Source organism: Phacochoerus africanus, chromosome 7, assembly GCF_016906955.1.
Source record: "Phacochoerus africanus isolate WHEZ1 chromosome 7, ROS_Pafr_v1, whole genome shotgun sequence".
Classification (NCBI taxonomy): domain Eukaryota; kingdom Metazoa; phylum Chordata; class Mammalia; order Artiodactyla; family Suidae; genus Phacochoerus; species Phacochoerus africanus.
This window is the reverse complement of record NC_062550.1, coordinates 71,299,262-71,320,704: the sequence shown is the minus strand read 5'-3', so window position 1 is coordinate 71,320,704 and position 21,443 is coordinate 71,299,262. Positions and strand designations below refer to the sequence as shown.

General features: G+C 58.1%; 1 protein-coding gene across 1 annotated transcript in view; it reads right to left on the bottom strand.

Annotated features, from left to right (window-relative positions):
• Nucleotides 1–8,878: 8,878 nt before the first annotated feature.
• Nucleotides 8,879–21,443, bottom strand: part of IQSEC3 (IQ motif and Sec7 domain ArfGEF 3) — a 92,066-nt gene continuing 79,501 nt past the window's right edge. Inside the window, exons 10-14 of the mRNA XM_047787839.1 lie at nt 20,954–21,053; nt 20,676–20,837; nt 17,442–17,534; nt 15,326–15,375; nt 8,879–12,246 (exon numbers count right to left, since the gene is read on the bottom strand). Of these exons, the coding sequence (XP_047643795.1) occupies nt 11,818–12,246; nt 15,326–15,375; nt 17,442–17,534; nt 20,676–20,837; nt 20,954–21,053 (834 nt within the window). The 3' untranslated portion in view covers nt 8,879–11,817. The remainder of the gene's footprint in view (nt 12,247–15,325; nt 15,376–17,441; nt 17,535–20,675; nt 20,838–20,953; nt 21,054–21,443) is intronic.

Sequence of the window (21,443 nt, the reverse complement as noted above, 5' to 3'; positions counted from 1 at the left end):
GAGACTAACAGGTTTCTCAGCCACCTGCTGCCTCAGCCTGGACCACGGCATTTGGTGCTGCAGGCAGTTCTGCAGGTGCGGGGGTGGGAGAGAGGGGCACAAGCCCTCTCCACCTCTGTTTCTGCAGACTCTTCATAGGCCCTCCTTCCCTACCCACCCCCAGTCTCCCATAATCCACCAGTTCCCTCAGCTGACCCATCCCTGGCTCTGGTGCGCTGTTGGAGGCAGTGTGTCTATAGCAGTTCCTCCCCCTGACTGCCTCTTCCAGTGGTGGCGCCCAAGGAGTCCAAAGGGATCAGGATGGGGTGGGTAAGGGTGGAGAGAACAGAGTGCAGGGAAAGGGCTTCAGGCCAACCACACAGCTCACGGGACCTACTCGTATTGGGGCCACAGTGTGGGCGACAATTCAACTCTTTAACGTGCCCAGAGCACTGATTCAGGTGTGTGTGTGTGTGCACTCACACGTGCATAAGGAGCAGACGTGGGTTATGACTTGGGGTGTTTTCATCTCATCTCCTGGGCTCTTTGAGTTTTAAATGGGTGGCCCTGTCTGGCACTTATGATTTGTTTGGCCAGTATGGCAGTTTAAAAAAAAAAAAAAAAAAAAACTTTTTAAATAAATGCCTCAGGCACTCTCCATTTTGCCACAGATTCCACCACTCCCTATTACCCATTTGCTACCTTTTCACACATGCCTGTCTGACAGCATCTGAATTCATAACCTGTGCCTGAGGGGAAAGAAGCCTTGCTTGAGCAGAATGGGGAACCACTAGCCAGTGATCTCCAAAGTCCTGTCGTCTTGGAAGGGGGTAGTCATCAGACGGCTACCAACCCTGGCTTGTTCGGTTATGGACGCTCTGACGCTATGTATCAATCCCCCTTCACCAGGCTTGTCCCATTCCCAAAAAAGGGTGGTTTCATTTCAGTTTCATTTCAAAGTTAGGTCTAAGGTATCAGACCATAGAGCCTTGACACAGCAGAGTGGACGGCAAAGCTGAAAAGAACTTGGCTGGCTTTTCTGATGGTTGGGGTCCCTTCAGCCTGCAACCCTACAGCCTGTCCAGACATGCTTTGCAATCATCCTCTTGCCCCCTTGTTTTAGGCAGAAGCACTTTGATCTGCCAGGCACTACTCTGTTGTGTGAGAAGCATGTCCCCGCTTTCTTGGCCCCCAGTTCCCCCTGGGAAGCCACCCACCCCGCTAGGCTGGGCTTCCTGTGGAGCTGGCTCTCCAAGGCAGCTGGTGTCTTGGGCTTTTCTGTCCCCAGCCACTCACCTCAGTTCTCCTATATGGCCCCCTTGTGGGGCTGGGCGTTGTGCTGGCCTGGGCTCTCTCTGTCCTGTCCCACCTGTGAGACTCTCCCCAGCCCAGGTATCCCTGCAGGGACTGAGGAGTGGGCTAAGGTGGTCTCGGTTCCCTGCACCCCCTGCCCTGGGCGGGGAGAGCTCTGGGAGCTGAGGAGGGCCTTGAACTCTGCTGAGACTGGGGCCCCCGCCCCTTCCTGAGTGGACTCCCCATTTACAAGGTTGTGGTCTGTGTGTGTTAGGCAGACAAGGGGAAGATGCATCCCTATCCAGCCCGGTGTCCCCTTTTTCCCAGCCCCCACTCCACGCAGAAGCCCCGGAGAGAGGGCCTGGGTCTGGTTCGGGGCCTCCAGGACTTGCCCGGGCTCCACCCCAGATCAGCTCCAGAGGAACCCCCTCCTGGTCTGGGCCACCTTGCGGCAGACCCTGAACTTCTGGTCAGGGTCTCATGCCTCTGCTGTCCTCGTGGGCAGGAAGCATCAGCCGGGCCCTCCGTTCCGTTCTGTCCCACTGCGGTCCAAGGATGCAGGTTCTTGGGCCTCAGGTCAGAACTCCCCGGCCCCAGTCAGAGTACATGCGGCCGCCCAGCCTGTGAGCCCTGTGGTCCGAGGCTGCTGTGGTGAGGGGACCTGCCTGTGGGGATGGGATTCAGGGCAGGAGATAGGAACAGGATCAAATAGGGGAGAGGGGGACAGAGGGACACAGCCTGGGAGGCCTGGAGGAGAGAGAGGTGTGGGATTTGGGAGGAAGGGGCCAGGACAGGGCTTGGTGGGGAAAAACCGGGGCTAAGCTCTGCTTACCGGAAAGGCTGCACCTTGGCCTCCGACAGCCAGGGGCGCAGAAGCGGCTCCCTGGGTAAACACTGCAGCCCCTCCCCACTTGCTCTCCCCTCAGGGCCTGACCCCAGCCTCTAGGACAGCCTGGTGACCTCTGGCATCCACGCCCCGAGCCACAGGGATGTGGAGTGGAGGTGAGTGACTTCTGCAGTTAGTCGTAGGAGGTGAGGAGGCTTCTGCTGTGACCTCCTGATGACTTGATCTTGGGGAAGCCGGACACCACGCTGTGTGGACACTCCAGCAGCCCAACAGAAGGCCCACGTGGAGGGAGCTGAGGCCTCAGCCGTGAGTGGGCCACGTGGAAGTGGGTTCTGCGGCCTTCGGTGAGCCTTCTGATGACTACAGGCCTGGCTGACATCAGCTGCCTCCTCATGAGGGGCCCTGAACCGGAACTGCCCAGCCAGGTGGGCCTGGATTCCTGGCCCAAGGGAGACGTAGTGAATGGTCTTGCTGTTTTAAGCCACTGAGTTTGGGGGCAACTCGTTATGCAGCAGTCAGTAGCTAACACAGGCCCTGGCTTCTCTGCTACAGGAATTGCCCTCTTGGAGGGGCTGGGAAGGGGCGGCCTTGCTGCTCTTCTTCCTGCCTGAGCCCTTCGCCTTTCTCCGCATCCTCACCTTCCTGACCCTGGCAGAGCCCTCCCTGACCCTGGCCTTGCCCCCTTCTATCTGTCCTCAGCCTCACACGCCCACTCCCTGGTGACCAGCGTGCTTGGCTTCCTGCAGGTTTAGCTGCTCAGGGAAGTAACAAGGGCTGATTGGACCCGATGGGTGAAAAGCTAGTTAAGCACCCATCAGGAAGACAGTGAGGCCGGCACAGGCAGGTCATGTGGGGCTGGGGCGGGCTTGCCCGCAGCCCTCATTCCAGCACTCTCTGCGTCCTGCCTGCCCAGCGGCCAGCACGGACACGTCTCTTGCTCCTGTCGTCTGGAGGGGCCTTCCGTCACGGACACGTCTGGGAGGCAAGCACAGAACTGCCAGGTGATGCCACGCAGCGAGAGAGGAGAGGCCTCAACAGCTGGGGTCCCGCTGCAGGATCAGTGCCCAACCCCCACTGCTTGTTGTAAGAATCCGGCCCAAACTCCAGATGCAGCTGCTTTCTGAGGCTTCCCGTGCCCATAGCTTCTCACCCAAGGACCTGGCCCTAAGGTCAAGCTGCCACAATCCACGGTTCCCAGCACTGGACAAGCCCCTCGCGGGACACTCAGACGCCAGCCCAGGAGGAAGAGCAGGTGGGTGGTCCAGCCTCAGCAGTGTAGTTGGGTCTGGGTCTGTTGTCCGGAGGAGGAGGGTGGGGGTGGGGACAGAGGGCAGGCAGGGCAGGCCAGCGGGGCAGAGGAGAAACGGCCCTCACCAGCTGCAGGGTTTTCCTCTGGATTAATTAATTCGAAGGCTTTCCCCCTCTTGCTGCTGTAGGGCTTTTTACGTAGGTAGTCAGACTGTTGGAAAGACTGCTATTATATTTCTCCAATCGTCACTCCATTTGCTTTTTATTCTCTTGTCTTCCTTCACTTGGTAACTGGAGGTGGTGGGCCCCCTTCTTCCCCCTCGTCTCCGTCCCAGCTTGAAAGGAAGTCTAACCTTTCTCCACGAAGTAGCAGCGTTGATGTAGATTTTTGACAGATACCATTTATTAGGCTATGAGTGTTCTTTTCTTCCAGGGTCACTGTTTTTTAAAAATTAAGTGCTTCAGAGTTCCCGTCGTGGCTTAGCAGAAATGAATCTGACTAGCAACTGTGAGAACGCAGGTTCGATTCCTGGCCTCGCCCAGTGGGTTAAGTCTTCAGTGTTGCTGTGGCTGTTGTGGCCACAGATATGACTGGGATCTGGCGTTGCCGAGGCTGTGCGGTAGGCCGGCAGCCGTAGCTCCAATTCGACCCCTAGCCCGGGACCGTCCATATGCCACAGGTGCGGCCCTAAAAAGACAAAAAAAAAAAAAAAAAGAAAGAAAAAGTGTTGAGTTTTATGGATTGTTTTTTCTGCATCTACTGAGATGATTGTATTGTTTGTGTCCTTTAATCTTTAAAGTGGTGAAGGATAGTAATAGATTTTTCTAATACCTAATCTTATCTTTTGATTCCTGGCACAAACCTCATCTGGCCATGGTGTGTTGTATTTTTGTTATCAAATGCTAGATTTGGCTGGTTAATATTTTGTTTAGAATTTTACATTTATGCTTCTAAGCAAGAGTGGCTCTTCTTATATTGTCCTTGTCTGGTTTAGTTTTGTTTTTAAGGTTACAGTAGACTTCCAGCAAGGAGTTTGGGAATTTTCTTTCTTTATCTCTTCTCTGAAGGACTTAACAAGAGATCAGAATTATCTGCTCCTTGAATGTACAGTAAAATTTTGTGAAATTGTCTGGCTTGGTGTTGTTTTTGCGGGAGGATGGTAGACAGATTTTGAACGACATAGTCACATTTCTTTAAGGGTTCTCCGTCTCAAATGTTCTACCTGTTCTTGAGCAAGTTTTGGTAAGATATTTTGCTAGGATAGTGTTCATCCTGTGAAGTTTTCAAATTTATTGTCATAGGTTTATAGCTTAGTTGTACTATGGTGTCTATTTAAAAAAAAAAATCTTTGCGCCGTAATAAAGTCCCCCCGCCCAGGTCTTTTCTCTGGGCCGACTCTCTCTTTCATGCTCATCTGCTAGAGGATTGTCAGTTTTCTTAGTCACTCCGTAGAACTCAATTTTGGCTTCGTTAAGCCTTTCTATTCTATTTGTATTTTCTGTTTCATTTATTCTGCTTGTCTTTATTATTTCCTTCCTTTCGCTTACTTTGGGATTATTCTGCTGTCCTTTTTGTAACTTCTGAAACAGTTTCCTTATCTGTAAAAGGAAGCAGTTGGGCTGACTGTTACCGACCTGGGCTCCTGGACCCTTTAATCAATAGAAATTGATAAGCAACTGGATGAGAAATTCCGGCAAGGCTCTATCGGGACTTGCGCTGTAGCGCCGAGGAGCAAAAATAAGGAACAGGTGCTCCCTGCAGCTTGGGAGCTTGGGGTGGGGGCTGGGGGTGGCTCAAGCTGGTCCCTTAAATGGGGTGAGGGTGGGGGTGATTGGTGGGTTGGGCGAGAGGGGTGACTTAGGTGGTTGGTCCATCCCCTTGGTGGTGCTGGGTGCAGGGTCACAGGTGGTACCCTGCTTTCGCTTCCAGCATCTCAGAAGTGGCATTTGGGTTTTGGCCTTTTCGTATCTTCTTGTTCATGATTTGCCCCAACTGTGCATGAGTGCAGTTATTTTTAGTTCCTTATAGTTAGTTTCTCTGTGTTCCGTTGCTCGAGGAGACGTTTGTCCAGGTGCAAGCCCTGCAGTGAAAGATGCCAGGTCCCGTGTCCCAGCCTGTCTCCTAACCTGTTTGCTTCCAGGTCTGACATTCAGGGCGTCTGACGCCCGGTGACGATGGGCAAGCCTCTGTCGCACCTGCCTTCTGTTTCCCTGTGGGACTGGGGAGGTAGGCGGCTCTCTATCCAGATGTCCTGGAAGGAGATTCCGGGCAGCAGGTCTGTCAGGGAGGCTGGGAATGTGGGGACAAGGGCCAGCTCTCCTGGGGGTCTCCTTCCCTAGCACCAGTTCCCACAGTTTTTCCAGAGCTTGCCTTGAGGTTTTAGGGTCATGGGAGCAGGAAGCACGGAGGTGCTTGGGGCCGGCTTGTGGGGTTAGGGCGCCTGGTTCTCCAGGGAAAGAAGCCACCAGACCTGCAGGGGGGCTGGGAGGGGGGTGAGGAAGGAATTCTCATCCCTTCCCTCATCCTCTGGCCAGAATGGAATTTTCCTGGTAGGACCAGTTCTGACTCCAAGCTGAAGCATAGGGCTTGATCCCTGGACCCCCATCCCGGGGCCCAGCTGCCTGCTGGGAAGGGGAGGGGTGCAGATAAGGCCGCTAGGCTCTGACTGGGCTGTGCCTCCTCTGGGAGAGCCCCCTGCCCTGCCCTGCCCTGCCAAGGGTCTCTCCCAAAGCCTACAGTGCTAGATGTGGCCTCTCCAGGCCATGCCTTGCCCTGGGTGGGGCACTCTCCTCAGTGGTTTCTGCCCTGGCACCCTGCATCTGTCCCAGCAGCCGTGTCCTCCTTGGTGGCTCGCTCTGGGGCAGAGGAGACTGAGTTGGTGGGAGGTGAGTGGAACAAGTGAGAGGACCCTCTGTTGGGCAGCTGCCAGACACTCTAGAAGGACAGAGTGTCAGAAGGGCAGGGGGTCAGAGCAGGTGTCATCCAGAGCTTGTCCACCAGTGGTGGGAGAATGGTGGGCCCGTGGGAGCAGCCCTGGAGGTTCCTCGATGGCTCTGAGCCCAGGCATCCACCTGCACCCCCTACTCCAAAGCACCGCAGTCCAAATGCTTCCTCAGCACTTGGCTCCGTGTTAATTCCATCCTGGATGTCCATGTGTGGTGATTGATGTGATTCCTGGAAAGCTGTCAGTCAGCCACACCTGTCAAGGTGGGAGAGGAGGGCGACCCACACCGGGCACCTGCCAGCCCTGCTGTAGGAGAATCAACTTCCGATAGCTGATAGTTGCTGAGGTGGGAAAGGTGTCAGCCTCAGATCAGGGGTTAATAGGCCATGGGGTTCATCAGGTTATTGTTCTAAATGGCCAACCCGAGTTGGCTTGGACCGAGACGACAGGCAGAGGTGGGCGGAGTGGCCTGCAGGCTGACCAGGCCTGGGCTGGCTCCGACCCAGCAGGAACCACTCTGGACAGCGGCTATCCCGTGTCTGGACAGCTTTCCTCACCGTGAGCTTGTCTGGGAGGGTCTCCACTGGTGGCTGGCTCCTCCTGCTGTGGCTCAGCCCTTGGTGCTGTATCTAGCCCCCAATCCCAGCCTTCTGGAGCCGTCCAGCTGCCTGCTCCCAACTCACTTCTTTCCCCAAGATCATGGCGACCATCTGTCCGTCTTGGGTTTTCGAGGAAAGGCCCCTTGTATTATTTCCTCAGTTAAAGTGGTTTTCAAATGCACCTTGTATGTACCAGGAAACACACGGCAGCCCGTCTGGTTTCTGCCTCGTTCCAGGCCTAGAGGTGTTCTATGAGCTGCTCACCTGCCCTCAGACCTGAGCCTGACCTTGTTGAATTGGCCTCCTCCGAGAGACCTTCCTTGACTGTTGGCTCTAACACAGTCTCTTCCCATCCCCTCTATGGCACCACCACCTGCTGGGTGAAGCGTTGGTCCATATGTGTATTTTTGATGGTACCACCCTGCATGAAGCCCTGGAGAGCAGGACTCGGCTGGGGCCAGCCCCTGGCGCATGCCAGGCACCGGGTGTTCCTAAGCCTGTAGAATTTTCCTTGTTCAGACTCTGGCACCTTGTTCTGACCCATTGCTCTCAGCCAGAAGCCTGGAAGTCCTGGTCCCCTTGTTGGCAGTCTCCTAAGTCAGTGGCTGATGGGTCTGAGCTTCCCCTGACTGAAGGGTCACTACGAAGGAGAGGTGCTGACCAGAGCTCTCCACCCCTGTGGCAGGTGGACCCAGAGGGCCTGGGACACCAAAGGATGCTTCCCCTCCTACCCAGAGGGCTGGCCCCTCCTCCTATGGCCTCAGGGCGAATGTGCCCCAAGTCCCTGCCCCATGTCCCCAACTGAGAGAGCAGCAGTCCCATTTGGCCCTAGGCCCTCTCCCAGGCTTGGGCTGAACGGGGTCCCCTCTGGGTGCTCTCAAGGGGCCAGTCCTTAGCTTCCTGGGTCAGAGAGTTCCCAGGATGGGGCAGGTCAGAGCTGGGCCCAAGATGCTCCTGGAATTTCCCATTGCCTGGAAGGAGCCTGAGGTCATGTTCCTTTTCACTTGAACAGGATAAGGGGGCCTGGCCTGGATTTCTAGGTGTCCAGAGCTCTGGTCACCAGGAGAGCTGGTTACGCTCTTTGCAGGTGGCCCCAGTGCAACCATCCCGGCCAGCTGCTTCTCCCCCAGGGTGCCTCAGCTTTGCTGGAAGCCTTTCTCCTCACTCCCCTGCCGGAGCCACCACTCTGGGGCAGGACTGCCATGGATCCTGATCTGCGCATTGCATGTAGGGGAGCGCTGGCCCCGGCACCCTGCATCTCTCCAGCTCACATTCCAGGCTTCTCTCCTGCATCACAGCCTCTCCCACCTCTGCAGGGTCTCAGCAGCGCCCCTGCTCCAAAAGAGACCCTCTGGACCCGGCACGCTGTGGGCTTGGGAACGTTTGCCCATCCCTCTCTGTGGCTCTGGGACTTTGCCCAACAATGTCCCCCAGTCCCTCAGTCACCTGAGTCTGTTCCCCCATCTCTTTAGGAAGAGTACATCCCAGGGCTTGTCAAACCACACGCCGGGCTTAGAAGGTCAGGTTTCAGAGCTGATGTCTGGTGAAAATGACCCAGGGCTGATGACCAAGTGTGATCAGTGTGACCCTGACCCCCACCCCAAATACCCTCGCTCTGCTGGGGCCACACTGGCCATCGTGGTGCTTCCTCCCGCCAAAGCTGCCCCGGGCTCCACTGTAACCTGGTCTTAACGGAACAGAAGGGGTGTGTGTGTGTGTGTTGGTGGGGGTCACTCCCTGGCCCTGCACTCCCGGCCTGACCCAGCGCCCATCCATCAAAGGGCTCCCAGCCCCATCTCTTTAAGACGGGGCTCCCTGACTGTGTCAGGGGCAGTGGGGAGGGGGTGACACCCCTGTGGCCAGAGGAGGCCCAGCCGGTGCCCTCGGCCCCGGAAGTCCTGCCAAGGTTTGATCTGGGGTGGACATGCCTCTTGGAGGACAAAAGAAACAGAACTGACACGGTTGGCTCAAGTGACATATTTCAATATAGTTTCTAAAACTCTATGAATTGAACAGATAAAATACCTCTGGGCTATTTTGTTACAAAATATTTGCCATTTGGATTAGTCGCTGGGTGCAGCCACCCTGCCTTTCCCTGGAGAGGCTTCTCTCCGAGGGGTGAAGGGGTGAATGCAAGGGGAGGGGCAGCAGCGGCAGGGGGCGGACAGCAAGGATGTATGTACAGCAGGACACAGACAGACAAACCAATGGTTATCAGGGGAGCCTACTGGCACAAAGAGACGTCTGGCAGGCTGTGGGGACACCGGTGGGGTAGGGGGTCAGGGGCCCAGGGCTGATCACGGTGCCCTTGCACACAGGCAGCCAGGCTGGCTCCCGCTCTGGAGGTGGCTGGCCCAAAAGTGCGTGGGAAAGCCAGTTTCACCTGCTACTCCTGGTTCTGGAGGTGGGGCCAAAATGGATAAAAGTGGGAGAGGGACCCTGTCCCCACAGTAAGGCCTAGAGAGTCAACAGAGTGGGGCCACCTTGGGGTAAGTGGTCATGTCCCAGGAGGCCGTGTCTGGGGCTGGGTCGGCACTCCACTGCCCCCTCGGCCTGGGGAGGGCAGGAGGCCTGAGAGCCTCTCCAGCTGGGCCTCTGGGAGGGTAGAGGCCCTAACGTGGCCACTGCCACGGGCAGGGCAGGAGGCTTGTCCCAGCTCTCTGGGGGAAAGGCTCCCAACCTTAGTGTGTTGGCTGTTCAGGGGAGGGAGGTTACAGATGCTGGGAACCCTGGCTTTCTCGACTGCGAGGAAGGCCAGATGCACTCTGACCTCACAGCTCGGGACTGGCTCCCTGTGCTGCTGACCCCAGGTTGGTCTCCTTCCTGGGCCAGGACCCCCCGTGCTGCCACTGGAGCCAGGGCAGCCACTGCGGCCAGGGCAGCCACTGCAGTGATGGAGGTGAGCCCCTGCCTGGAGAAGGGCCCCAGGGGCCAGAGCGGCCAGGTCCTCAGAGAGAGGCTCCCCCATTGAGACCTTGCTGGTCTTGATCGGGACGTCTCGGGGTCGGCAGAGGGGGAGGGGGGCTCTTCGTCAGCTAGCGGCACTGTGTGAGCAGGTGACAACGGGTCTTGTTCTCAGTTGCCACCTGCTAAACATACCTAGCCCTGAGGGACTCCATCTTCCTGGGCCCCACCCTGCTGCCCAGGCATGCAACCTATGGTCGGTCAGCCGCTCTGTTCCAAAATCTCTGATTGGAGTGACCCTGTTACAGAAAAGACGCAGGACAGGGACCAGGGCAACAAAGCCTAGGGGGTTGGGGACAGACAGGCTGGGAAGCCAGGGTGGGAGGAGGTGACAAAGTGGTCACACGATGTGGACACCCGGCTGACAAAGACAGGGCCAGAAATATACTCGCTGGGTGACATCATGACACCTGGTGGTCACACAAATACACATGAAACTAGGTCACCTGGGATCTGAGAACAGGGAGGGACCTGTGCCTCCTAGCTTCCCGGGGGCTGCGGCTGGGGCTGGGGGAGGGTGAAGAGAAGCAACTGCACAGAGACCAGGATTCACTGCCCTCTCTTGGGGTCTGGGACCTGGGCTCCAAGTGCGAGAGGATCTTAATGACAGGCAGCAGTGAGCTGATGGCTCAGGACCCAAGGAGGGGCCAGCTTGGCGTGGGAGAGACAGGCCCTGGAAGGGCCATGAGTGGGGCTGGCCCTGGGGTCTCTGAGGCCCCAGGTCCCCATGGGGCTGCACAGAGTTGATGCTGCTGGGCCCTGGGGAGGTTGTTGAGCTCTGCTTGGCTCTCTTTTGCAATTGTGAGGGTGTAGGGACTCTTTCAGCCCCACTGCTGGAGGTGGGCCTGCTGCCTTCTGGGAAGGGGCAGGATTGCAAGGCTTCAGGGCTAGATCGGGATGGCGTCAGGGGAAACGCAAGGGCCACTGAGCACCTGCGTCTCTCGCCTGCTTCTGCATCCACATCCCTTGTGGAGGCCATAGACGTCATTCAGGAGGGGGCCTGCCCCAGTTGGTGGGATGCTACTTCTGCTGGCTGCATTTGCCCCTGGGGCAAATCCCCACCCCTCTCCCTGCTTCTGCTTCTATTCTGGGAGGAGGGGTGTGTGTGTGTGCATGTGTTTATGCCCTGGGCTCACTTTGCACTGGCAGGGCATTGTTTGGGGCTGGAGAACAAGAAACCCTTTAAAAGGGGCATTTTGTAGATATATAAGCTCAAGATTCCATGGCTCCGTTGAAACGACAGAGAGCTGAGAGGAGTGCCCCGTTCCCTCCTCCCTTTCTCAAGGTTCTCCTGTAGTTTCAGCAGCCCTGGCAGCCCGAAGAGCAGGAGAAGGCCCGGGAAAAAGGGAGCCTGTGGTCAGGACAGCCAACATCTCTGGGGACAGAGGAGTGGCCTTCTGAGACTGCCGGGCTTAGCCGGGAAGGGGCAGCTGAGAAAACCCCTCCTTACACCTCCCCACTGATTCCCCTCCAGGGATTCAGGGCCAACTCTCCCCGATCCATGGTGGCCCCTGGCGCTGGGGCGGTGGGCCAGACAACCTTTTGTCCAAGGCTCCCGTGCTGGCCACCCAGCCTCCACGTCTGCCCACCGGCCTGAGGCCTGGGGCCTCGCAGACTCGGTCTGGAAGCTGGGGAGACCCTCAGTCCCTGTTCTTCTCTGTCCACGGTCCCAGTGGCCAGAGTGGAGGCAGGGGAGGTGGGGGCCTGGCTGTGCCTGGGTGCGTAGGGCTCTAGGGAATGAGGGGTGTCTGCAGATTTGGAGGCAGGGCTGTCCCACTGAGGAAGGGAAGCTTGGACCAAGCAAACCAGGTGCCAGGGGCTGGGATTCTTTCCAAAACAACAGTGATGGGTGACGAGGAACGAAGCGTGCCGGGCATGGGGAGCAGCGGGCGGAGGGGCCCTGGCGCAGCCCTCCTGGGATGGCAGCGTGGCGGGGCAGCATCTACACCAGGCTCCGGGCGCCACTGGAGCAGCGGCGCCGGTGCAGCAGGGAGCCTGGGGGGCAGAACTGGTGAGGGTGGTTGTACGGGGGCGGAGGCGGGGGCAGCGGGGGCTGGTGGATGACCTTGACAGGGGAGCCCGGTCCCCCCAGGGGCGTGGAGCTGCAGGAGTCAGAGGAGGACGAGGCGTAGCAGGAGAGAGCCTGGCTCAGCAGGGGCTCCATGCGGGCCAGGCAGGGCTTGTCCAGGACGATGACCTTGACAATTTGCTGGCACTGCACCAGGGTCCCTGGGGGCGTGGGTGGTGGCAGCGGCAGCGGCGGGGGCTGCTCCCTCAAGGGGCTAGGCTGCAGGTCTGGTGCCGGCGCTCCCCTCTCGGCCCCCAGCCCGAAGTTGTGCTGGGACGTTTGAAGCCTGTTGTGAATTGACACCTAGTTTAGAAACAGCCAGAGAAGCATGAAATGTTACAAGACTAATTCCCAGCTGCTAGGACTGGCCACCCGGGCCTCCCTACCCGCCCTTCCCGGCTCCTGGGCCCACAAGGGGCTTGCAGCCCTCACCTTGGCCCACTTCCCAATCCTCCACCACCCAGAGGGCACCTGCTGCCAGGCAGCGGCGCTGAGCCTGGCGAGGGGTGGGCAGAGACTGACACGGTCTGGCCCGGCCTGGGCAGCCTAGCTCCCGCCTGTGAGACGGGCAGTTAGACTGAGGGACTCGGGTTCTGCAGTCTGACCCCATGGACCTGCGGGGTAGCCCTGGGCCTTGGCTGAGCCCCTATCTGCCTCCCCACCGAGAGGCTTTTCCTTGAGCTGGAAAAGCCGGGGTAACAGTTGCTGCCTCCTGCCTGCCTCCTAGAGGTGTGCTGGGACCAGAGACTAGACACAGGGGGCTGAGTCTGGAGCCTTGGAGCCTGGGGAGCCCCTCTCCTCCCACCTTATTGTCACTGTGGAATCACAGAGGTGTGCAGACCCTGGAATGCAGGGACCCCAAGGGGTGGTCTGGACCTGTCCCGCTCTCCCAGACTCCCCGGGGCGGTGCCCACACATTCAAGAGCAGCCAGGGCCACAGTCAGGTCCCCAGCAGTCTTTCCAGCCCCATATGGGTCCTGGAGAAAGGCCTTTACCCCTTGGGGGGCTTGTGCAGGTAGCCGCTCCCTCAGCCCAGGGAGGACTGAGCACCTGCCTGGCTTACTCTTGCTAGCAGGGGAGCTGCAGGACATGGGGGGATTCTGGAAGGGCAGGGGTTTACTTCCCCATCCTTCCAGCTTCCCAGCCTGTAGGTATGACACCCAATTCCCTTCCGACACCTGGGTCCTTTCAGGTTGGCCAAGACCCCTCCCTCTAAGGATGCGTCCTGCTGTCCTTGGCATCACCACCCAGGCCCACTGCTCAGGGTAGTGGGGGGGGGGAGAATCGGGGCTGCAGGGGAGGGGACCTTACAGCCAGGCCTGCCCTCAGCTACCTCAGAGGCCTGAACAGCAGATCCTGACCCTGTTTGCTGGCAGAAGGTGCCATTTCGGGGACACCCATGTCCTGGCTCTGGGCCCCGCCCCTGTGGGCCTCAGGCTCTCTGGCCCTTTCTCACCGGCCCCTTGACTGTTCACAAGCCTTCCACCGCCACGCTCTGCAGGCTGGGGTTTACTCTTCACGCTCGACCTCCAACCTCAGCAGCATTTTCTAGAACTAACCTGCCCTCCAATCAAACTAAGGAGCCCCCAGGACATGGGCAGGGACAGGGCAAGGCTGGCTCCACCTTCCCCTCTGGGCTCTTCATCCCAACAGCAGGCTTCTGCCTGCTGCTGCTGCTGGAGGGGACCGGCTACTTTTCCCACTGGCCTGAACTCTGAGTTATTCCCCAGGAAAGCAGCCTGAGCCAGCTCTTTCCTCCAGACTTTATAGCAGTCCCGTCCCAGGCAAATGCACAGCCCCCCCGCCCCGGTCCAGGCCCACTGAGCCCCCAGGTGGCCACAGCCCTGGCTTCAGCCTGCACCTCCTCTTTGCCTCCCCCCTCCACGGTCTGCACCTGCCCCCACCCTGCCAAGCCTGGACCACCCTCATCTTTCCAGTTAGTGGAAAAGCAGGCAGTGGCAGCCAAACATTCCCTCATTTTGAGCCCACCTCACCTCCCTGCTGATGAAAAAGAGAAACAGAGAGAGACAGAGAGGAGGAGAGAGAAAGAATGGCACATGATAGCGGGTTCCACAGCTCAGAAGCTGGAGAGGTGCCTGCCAGCAGGGCGGCCAGGCAATGACAGAGGGGGAAGAGGACAAGGGAGCTCAGGGTCCAGCTGAGAGGCAGGGCGGCAGGGCTGCCCTCAGGGCAGGAGGGAGCGAGGCTGGCAGGGCCCCGGGGTTAGCTGGCGCTGGCGGCCTTGCAGATAGCCATGTGGCTGGCCCTCTGGGAAGAGGAGTCGGGGAACAGGACCCCAGATCGCTGTCCTCCCTGGGCAGGTGGGGCCAAGGCACGGGCAGGGCCGGAGCGCTGGTAACTGTGTTTATGTGCAAGGCTGAGAATGGGCGGCTGCAGGAAGATGGGGAGAAGGGATGGAATACCCACCCTGGGGGCTTGTCAGCTGCAGGGGCAGGAAGCTCCTCGTGGGAAGGTGCCTCCTCCAGACACAGGTGTGTGGGGGGTGGGGGCCGTGGGGAGAGCGAGAAGCTGGGCTCCCCTGGGGTGTCCTGGGGCTTCCCTGAGCCTCGTCAGGCTCTGCCCTCAGAGCCCTAAGTGGGGGCTCTGCCAGCTTGGAGTTGCGGGTGGGGAAAGGAGGAGTTCGTGTGAGCAGGAAGGGTCCTGGGGGGCCTGGCAGAAAGAAGGGAGGGGCTCACTGCAGTTTGAGGGGAGCCAGGGGGAGGCTTGCAGGACAACGGCATGCCCACTCCCAGGGGACACTCGGGAGCCTGGCGGGCCACAAGCTGCCGCTGCTACTTCTCCAGTCCCTTCCCCCAACATGGACAGTGTTCGAGTACCAGCTCCCCCGGGAGAAGCCCCAGGGCAACCCAGGCCCAGGTTGCCCGTTTCCTTCTACACAGCCCGAGGCATGGCCAGCTTTCTAGGGGGACCAGCTGCCCCCACTCTCCAGTCCCCACGTTCCCCAGAGGCATCTGGGAGGGCAGGCTCTGCCCCTGGACTAAGGGGGAGATGCTCAGAGGGGCCAGGCTCTCTCCTACAGAGGACGCTGGGCTCTGACCACAAGAGTGTGTGCGGGTGGATTGAGGGAGGGGTGCCAAGGGGGGGTCAGGACTGCATCTGGATGCGTTAGTCTAGGAGCTGGCCTGGGGGGCTCGGCGGGGACAGCGGGCTGGGGAATGGGGCGGGCAGTGCAGCTTAGGCGCTGGAAGAGTGGCATTACCCAGGCTAGCAGTAACTTTTAATTGTATCTCTTGAAATTGGTAAAATGGTGAGTCGGGCTGGGGAGGCATTGATTAAAACCTGAGAAGAGAAACAACAGAGACAGTGAGAAGAGGGCAGGGGACACAGACTCACTCACCTGAGCAGCCAGGCCTCCACTCACCTCCACCGAGCTCTCCGCCGCCTTCTCCCCCGGCGCCGCTTCCCTTTTGGCTTTGAATGCAAAGAGCACAGGGCTCATTCTCCACCGTCCCATCCCGAAGACACCCTGCCTCCCCTGCCCCACACCCCCGCAAGCATCCCTGCGATTCAGTGTGGTGGGCAGGAGCCCCAACACTTGGGACTGAGACGCAGACCTGGGGGCATCCGAGCCCAGCTTTGCCACTTAACAGCTGTGTGACTATGGGCAAGATGCTCCACCTCTCTGGGCCCCCACGGACTAGAAGGTCTCTGACATTTTTCCTTGCTGGGCATTGCTGAGCCTCCTTCACCCACACTAAGAGCGCCCCGGATGGATTGTGTAGGCCGGTTATCAGAAGGCCATGATTCTTGGTGCCCAGAACAAAAGGGGGCTCCTCTGTGTTTGCCGCACAGGCTCTGTGAGGGAGGGGCCGCCTTCCTCTCCTGTTCCTGCTACTTGGCTGAGCCACAAGGAGGGAGGAGTCAATGAGCCGTGCCCAACGCGGGGCTGATGACGGCTCTGTGACCGCTGCGAGGGCTTTCTGACAGCCTGGCACAGCGCCAGGCCCAACAGACCCCTGGGGACAGCTTGATGACTTTTTCCGGCTCAGTCACTCCTGGCTCTCACCCCCACCCACAGCAGGCATCCCAGGGCCCTTGAGGAGGGGTGGGGGTGGGCTCTGATTTCTCACACCCAGAGGGAGGGCGCCAGCCCCCTTGCTGTGCCCACCCCTCTGCTTTCTGTGGCACAAGAGAAAGCTGTGCCCTCGCTGGGAACGGAGACACCCCCAAGGGGGAGGGAACTGATGGACCCTGGAGATGCGTGTCCGGGCCTGAAGGAGCTGTAGCTTCTGGAAGGGGCCAGTGGGGATGCAGAGGGTGGGGCAATGCGTCTGGGAGTCAATCACAGCTGAGGTTTGACTCCAGGGTTGAAACAGCTGTGAAAACAAGCGGGTGCTGTGACCTTACAGAACTGAAGGGCTGGCTGGACACCAGGGGGAGAGGGTGGAGAATTACAAAGCACGGGGGCAGATCAGACCCATAAACAGAGGAGACATCACAGCGAGGGTCTCCACGCAGCTTGGAAAATGAATCTCATTTCCCAGCTGCTAGGACCAGTCCTGTGATGCTGTCACAGCATCTGGGTGGCGCCTGGGCTATAACGGGGCGGGGGAGCCTGGAGAGTTGGGACCAGCATGGAGCCACTGGAGTGTCTCCGCTCAAGCTGATGTCTTGCTGGGAGCCTGGCTTTCCAGGGCTCAGCGCAAGGCACACAGCAGGCACTCAATAAATGTTCATTAAGTGTAAGGATAAACGACTGAAGTAATTAATTAGTGAACAGCTCTGGATGGTGTGCTAGGGTTTTGTTGGGGTGGGATTGCCTTCTCAGGTCGCCTCTCGTAATTCTTTTCATTTGGGGCAGGTGGGGGGTGGAGGTCGCTCTCTCTGTCTCCCTGCCAGTGGGGAGGGGGATGGGCTGGAGGTGGAAAGGAGGCAGCGGAGGAGGAGGCAGGACTAGAGATGTGGCCGAAGGTGATATAATCTGAAGCCAGCTTGATTTGTCTGGAGTGAAAAATTCAACCTGAAGAAACCATATGAGAAACTGGGTTTGAGGGTTCACCTCAGTTTCGGGGTGGGCTGACTTGGGCCTGGGGTTCGAGAGTGTTTGTGGCTTATCAGGGGAAGATCTTGATGGGGCAGAGCAAGATTTCCAGACCCTTCTGGCCACCTTCTTACCTTGCTCCCAGCCGTCATCTTTCTCACGCGGTTTCCCTTCATCATCCCTCCAGCCCCCAAGAACCGCCGTCTTCAGAGAGAAGGGGTGTGGGTGCGGAGGCGGCCGGGGCCGGGCACTGGCCGGGAGGTCGGGGCCTTGGCCTGACTCCCCCAGGGTGGCCAGTGACGTCTCACACGCCCCTGGGCCTCAGTGCAGTTTGTGAGTGGACATGTTTGTCTCCCACCTCCTCCACAGGCCCACTGCTGCGGCCCAGGGGATGAGGCCGGCGAATGGCGTCTCCCCACCCCAGTCCCCCAGGCCCCCACGGCCAGGGGTGTTGAGTGGCCTCCTTGGAGCAGGAGGCCTGGGGTCTGGCACTCACCTGTGGGCGATCCTTGCTTCGACTGTGGGTCCACCTGGGCTCCACTGGCCTTGAAGGACAGTGTCTTTGCTCCCTGCTGCTTCTCCAGCTCCCCTGGGAGACGAGAGGCTCGTGAGCAGAGAGCAATCCTAAAAGCCAGTACGGGTGGAGGCGGGGTGGAGGATGAGGGGCGAGCAGGAGGAGGGGCTCCAGAAGACAGGGGCCCACTTCATGGCAGGTTCAAGGCCGGCTGGAGCCTCCATGGGTGTATGGGGAGGGCAGCCCCTGCCAGAGAGGCCGGGGAAGAGACTGGCTCCGTCTGCGTCCCGGCTCTGATGCTGCCAGGCTGTGTGACTTCGGGCAACTTACTTGACCTCTCTGTGCCTCGCTTGAGAGGACCGCAGTGCCCACTTCAGAGCATCATTAAGAGGATCACAGGAGGACATATACCAAGGCCGGGCTTGCAGCAGGTGCTCAGTAAATATTTACTCTGACAAGATCTAAGGGTCACGTGGCGCCGCAGCCTCAGCACCGCTGATGCCGCTCAGCCTGCCCATCCCCATCAACCCCGGCTGAGCTCCCCCAGGAGGAGGCCCCAGGCACCCAAGGCCCCAGCAAGAGTCTGTCTGGCTGCTTAGTTTTAATTCCTCTCACTCAACTGTAAAGCTCTTCCTCCCGTCTTCTCTGGGCGGAGCTGGAGAACGGCCAGTTACCCTCCTCGGAGATCTGACAGCCATTATTAAATCACCCTCAGCTTCTCCTTTTCAGGAGACATCGCTCAAGTTGCCTTTATTAAAGCTCTTCTCTTGGGTCCCCTTCTCTGCCTCTCTGGTCACCTACAATCCAGGGACACCAGCCTGCAAACCCCCCACTAGAACCATCTGTGCCGACTGTCTGAGTCAGGCCGTCGATCAATACTTAGTATTTTTACTGAAGGGGGAGCTGTTCCGCTGCCCCCAGAGGGGCCACCTTGGCTTTGGAGAAGTTAGCGTGGTGATGATATGCAATGGGTCCGAGGGACCTGTATGCAAATCTTGTTTTGTTACTGCCTGAATTTGAACTTCCTTAAGTTCCTTATTTGTAGGTGAAGACGATACTGGGCCCCTCATGGGAAGATGTGGCAGCAACAACACAACAGGTTCGGCGTCCAGCCCAGTGCCAGGCACGTGGCAAGCGCTGAACACAGGGGACTCGGTGCCGTTTTTCCCTACTTCTCTATTTCCTTTCCTCCCCACCAGCCCTCCCTCTCTCCTCAGCTTTCTTCCTTTTCTCTCCACCTGAAGAAGAGGAGCAGGGATGAGCCAGCCCGACCCCCCTGCCCTCTGGACACAGGAGAGGACATTCACCCCTGATGCTCAGATGCCAGCGACAGCCACCCCTTCCTATTTGGAGGGACAGGCTGGTCAGGGAAAGGGGCCTCCACCAGCCACGCTGGTGCCTGCCCATGGGCACTGTGCTCCGAGGCTCTGTGGGCTCGTCTGGGACATTCTGATGATGAGAGGTGAAGCCTCTTCAGGGCGTGTCCTTGAGAATGTCCACGGGCAGCAGCCGAGGTGGCATTCCAAAGAGTCTGTTCCAGCCCTGAACTCAAGTAGCCAACGGAGAGCAGAAAGGAATTTACTCCCAGGCAGTTACTGAGTTAGGTACACAGTCTGGTCTGCTGGCTTTTTGTTTTAGCCTGATTTCCTTGTTTTCTTAGGACATTATAAACAGAAGCTATCCTCTCACTTTCCGAGAGAATCAGATTTAAATGCTAGTGTCAGGGCCTCTGCTTCTACCACGTACTTTAGACACATCCCTTAATGGCTCTGAGTCTCATCTGTGAATTGGGCACCAACACCCACCTTGCAGCCTCCCTGTGCACAGTGGGTGCTCCAAGGATACTGACGAAATGGCACCGCCCTGGTGTCTGGCTCCCTGCTCAAAGACCTGCACCGCCTTTCCTCCTGCCTAATGGATTTATACTGATTTAGGAATACTTTTCAACTAAGTGGCCATATAAGGCAGGCCTGGAGTCTATTTTTATTTCCTGTTTTAGTTTCTGAATCTATTCTTGTTTAATTTTCCTTTAAAGACTCTCTTAAGCCACTGTGATGCTTCAATAGGGAAGCTAGCAGGTGGGAGGAGACCACAGGGCATCACTGCTCTTTTCTTGAACAGAGAAGCAACCAGTAAACCACCTGAGTAGATGGAGAGGCCCACAGATTGTCTAAAATGCTTGACCTGGAGCAATCAAGAATCTGAGTGCTGGAGTTCCCTTCGTGGCTCAGCGGAAACAAATCTGACTAGCAACCATGAGGACACAGGTCCGATCCCTGGCCTCACTCAGTGGGTTAAGGATGCGGTGTTGCCGTGAGCTGTGGTGTTGGTTGCAGACAAGGCTTGGGTCCCGCATTGCCATGGCTGTGGTGTAGGCCAGCAGTTGTAGCTCCATTTGGACCCCTAGCCTGGGAATCTCCATATGCCATGGGTGAGGCCTTAAAAAGACCAGGGGGAAAAAAAAAAAAAGAATCTGGGTGCTCCTCAGAGGAACAGAAAGACAACTTTAAGATGAGGGGCAGTCAGCAAGTCACCCTAGCATTCCTGCCGTGGTGCAGTTGGGTTCAGCATCCAACTGCAGCCGCTCAGGTTGACGTGGAGGTGCAGGCTTACTCCCTGGCCCGGTGCAACGGGTTAAAAGATTGGGCATTCCCACAGCTGTGGCTCAGATTCAGTGCCTGGCCCGGGAACTTTCATATACCAGGATACAGCCATTTAAGAATATTTTTTTAAAAAGAAAGCCAGCCTGGACTCTTTAAGAAGACGATGTTATGAAAAACTAAGGGGGGGGGTTACTATTTCTGGTTAAAAGACACGAAGGACATCAAACAACCAGCTTGATGGACTGGATCGAGGACGAGGCCATGCAGGGGGCGCTGTGGGAAGAGGCGCGCCCGGCCCAGTCCCCCTCAGTTTGCATGCCTGTCTTTAGGGCCAGCCGGCTTGCGGGTCCTGGTCAAACTCAGCAGAGTGCTCGGTTCTGAGGGGCCGGCACATAGCCCCACGGCCTGGCTACCTGTGCACACATGAGTGCACGCTCTCGTGTGCCTCGCCTTAATCACCAACCATCCATCAGCCGTGGTGCAGTGGGGCTGGGGGTGGGGAGGGCCGGAGGGGCCTTGCTCAGCCGCACTCGCTCCAAGTCGGGGGCAGGGAGTGTCTGTCTCCAAGGGACCCTGCTTCTTCTGACCAGTCTCGGGGGGACCACATCCTTACACTCGATCCGGATCTGCTCCAGTTCCGTCACCTCCGCGATGGACTCCTTCAGGTCCTCCACGAACTTCTGCATTTCATCCAAGCCCAGCGCACAGAAATGCAGCACCTGCTTCTTCTCAGAGCCCGAGAGCGGGGTCACCAGTGTGATGCCATGAGAGTAATCTGGAAACCAGACCCCAGGCCCCCAGGGGCTGTGAGCAGCCGCAGGGGAGGCAGGGCCCGCTTCAGGGCCACCCCTCCCCCTCCCTCCTCCACCACATCCCGGGCCTGAGACTTACACTCGTTCTCAAAGAGGTGGAACTGCATGCCCAGCAGGCCCACGGCCTTGCAGAAGGTATACGTGGAGGCGCTCTTCTTCTTGGGGCAGAGTTTGAGGATCTGTCCAAGAGAGGGAGACGGGGTACCCTGAGACGTATGCACTCATGTAAACATGCCTTACACACCTGGATGAGTGAACAGCCAGAGGCTCTTGTGAACCCAAGTAAACACACAGGAAGACATGCACACTTATGCCGACTTACATGCTGAGGGTACATTTGCGCGCGCGCACGCGCACACACACACACACACACACGTGCACCCCCCCCCACATATGCAAACTCACAATATCAAAACAGTTTCTGCTGCACAAAACCCTCCAGTGGCCATTCCCACTGCACTTGGAGGCCAGTTCACACCTCTTGCCCTGGTCTGTAAGGCCCACCTGATCTGGCCCCTGCCCTGCTGGCTTTATGTTCAGGCCATAGCTGTAGCTTCTACAGGGCAGGC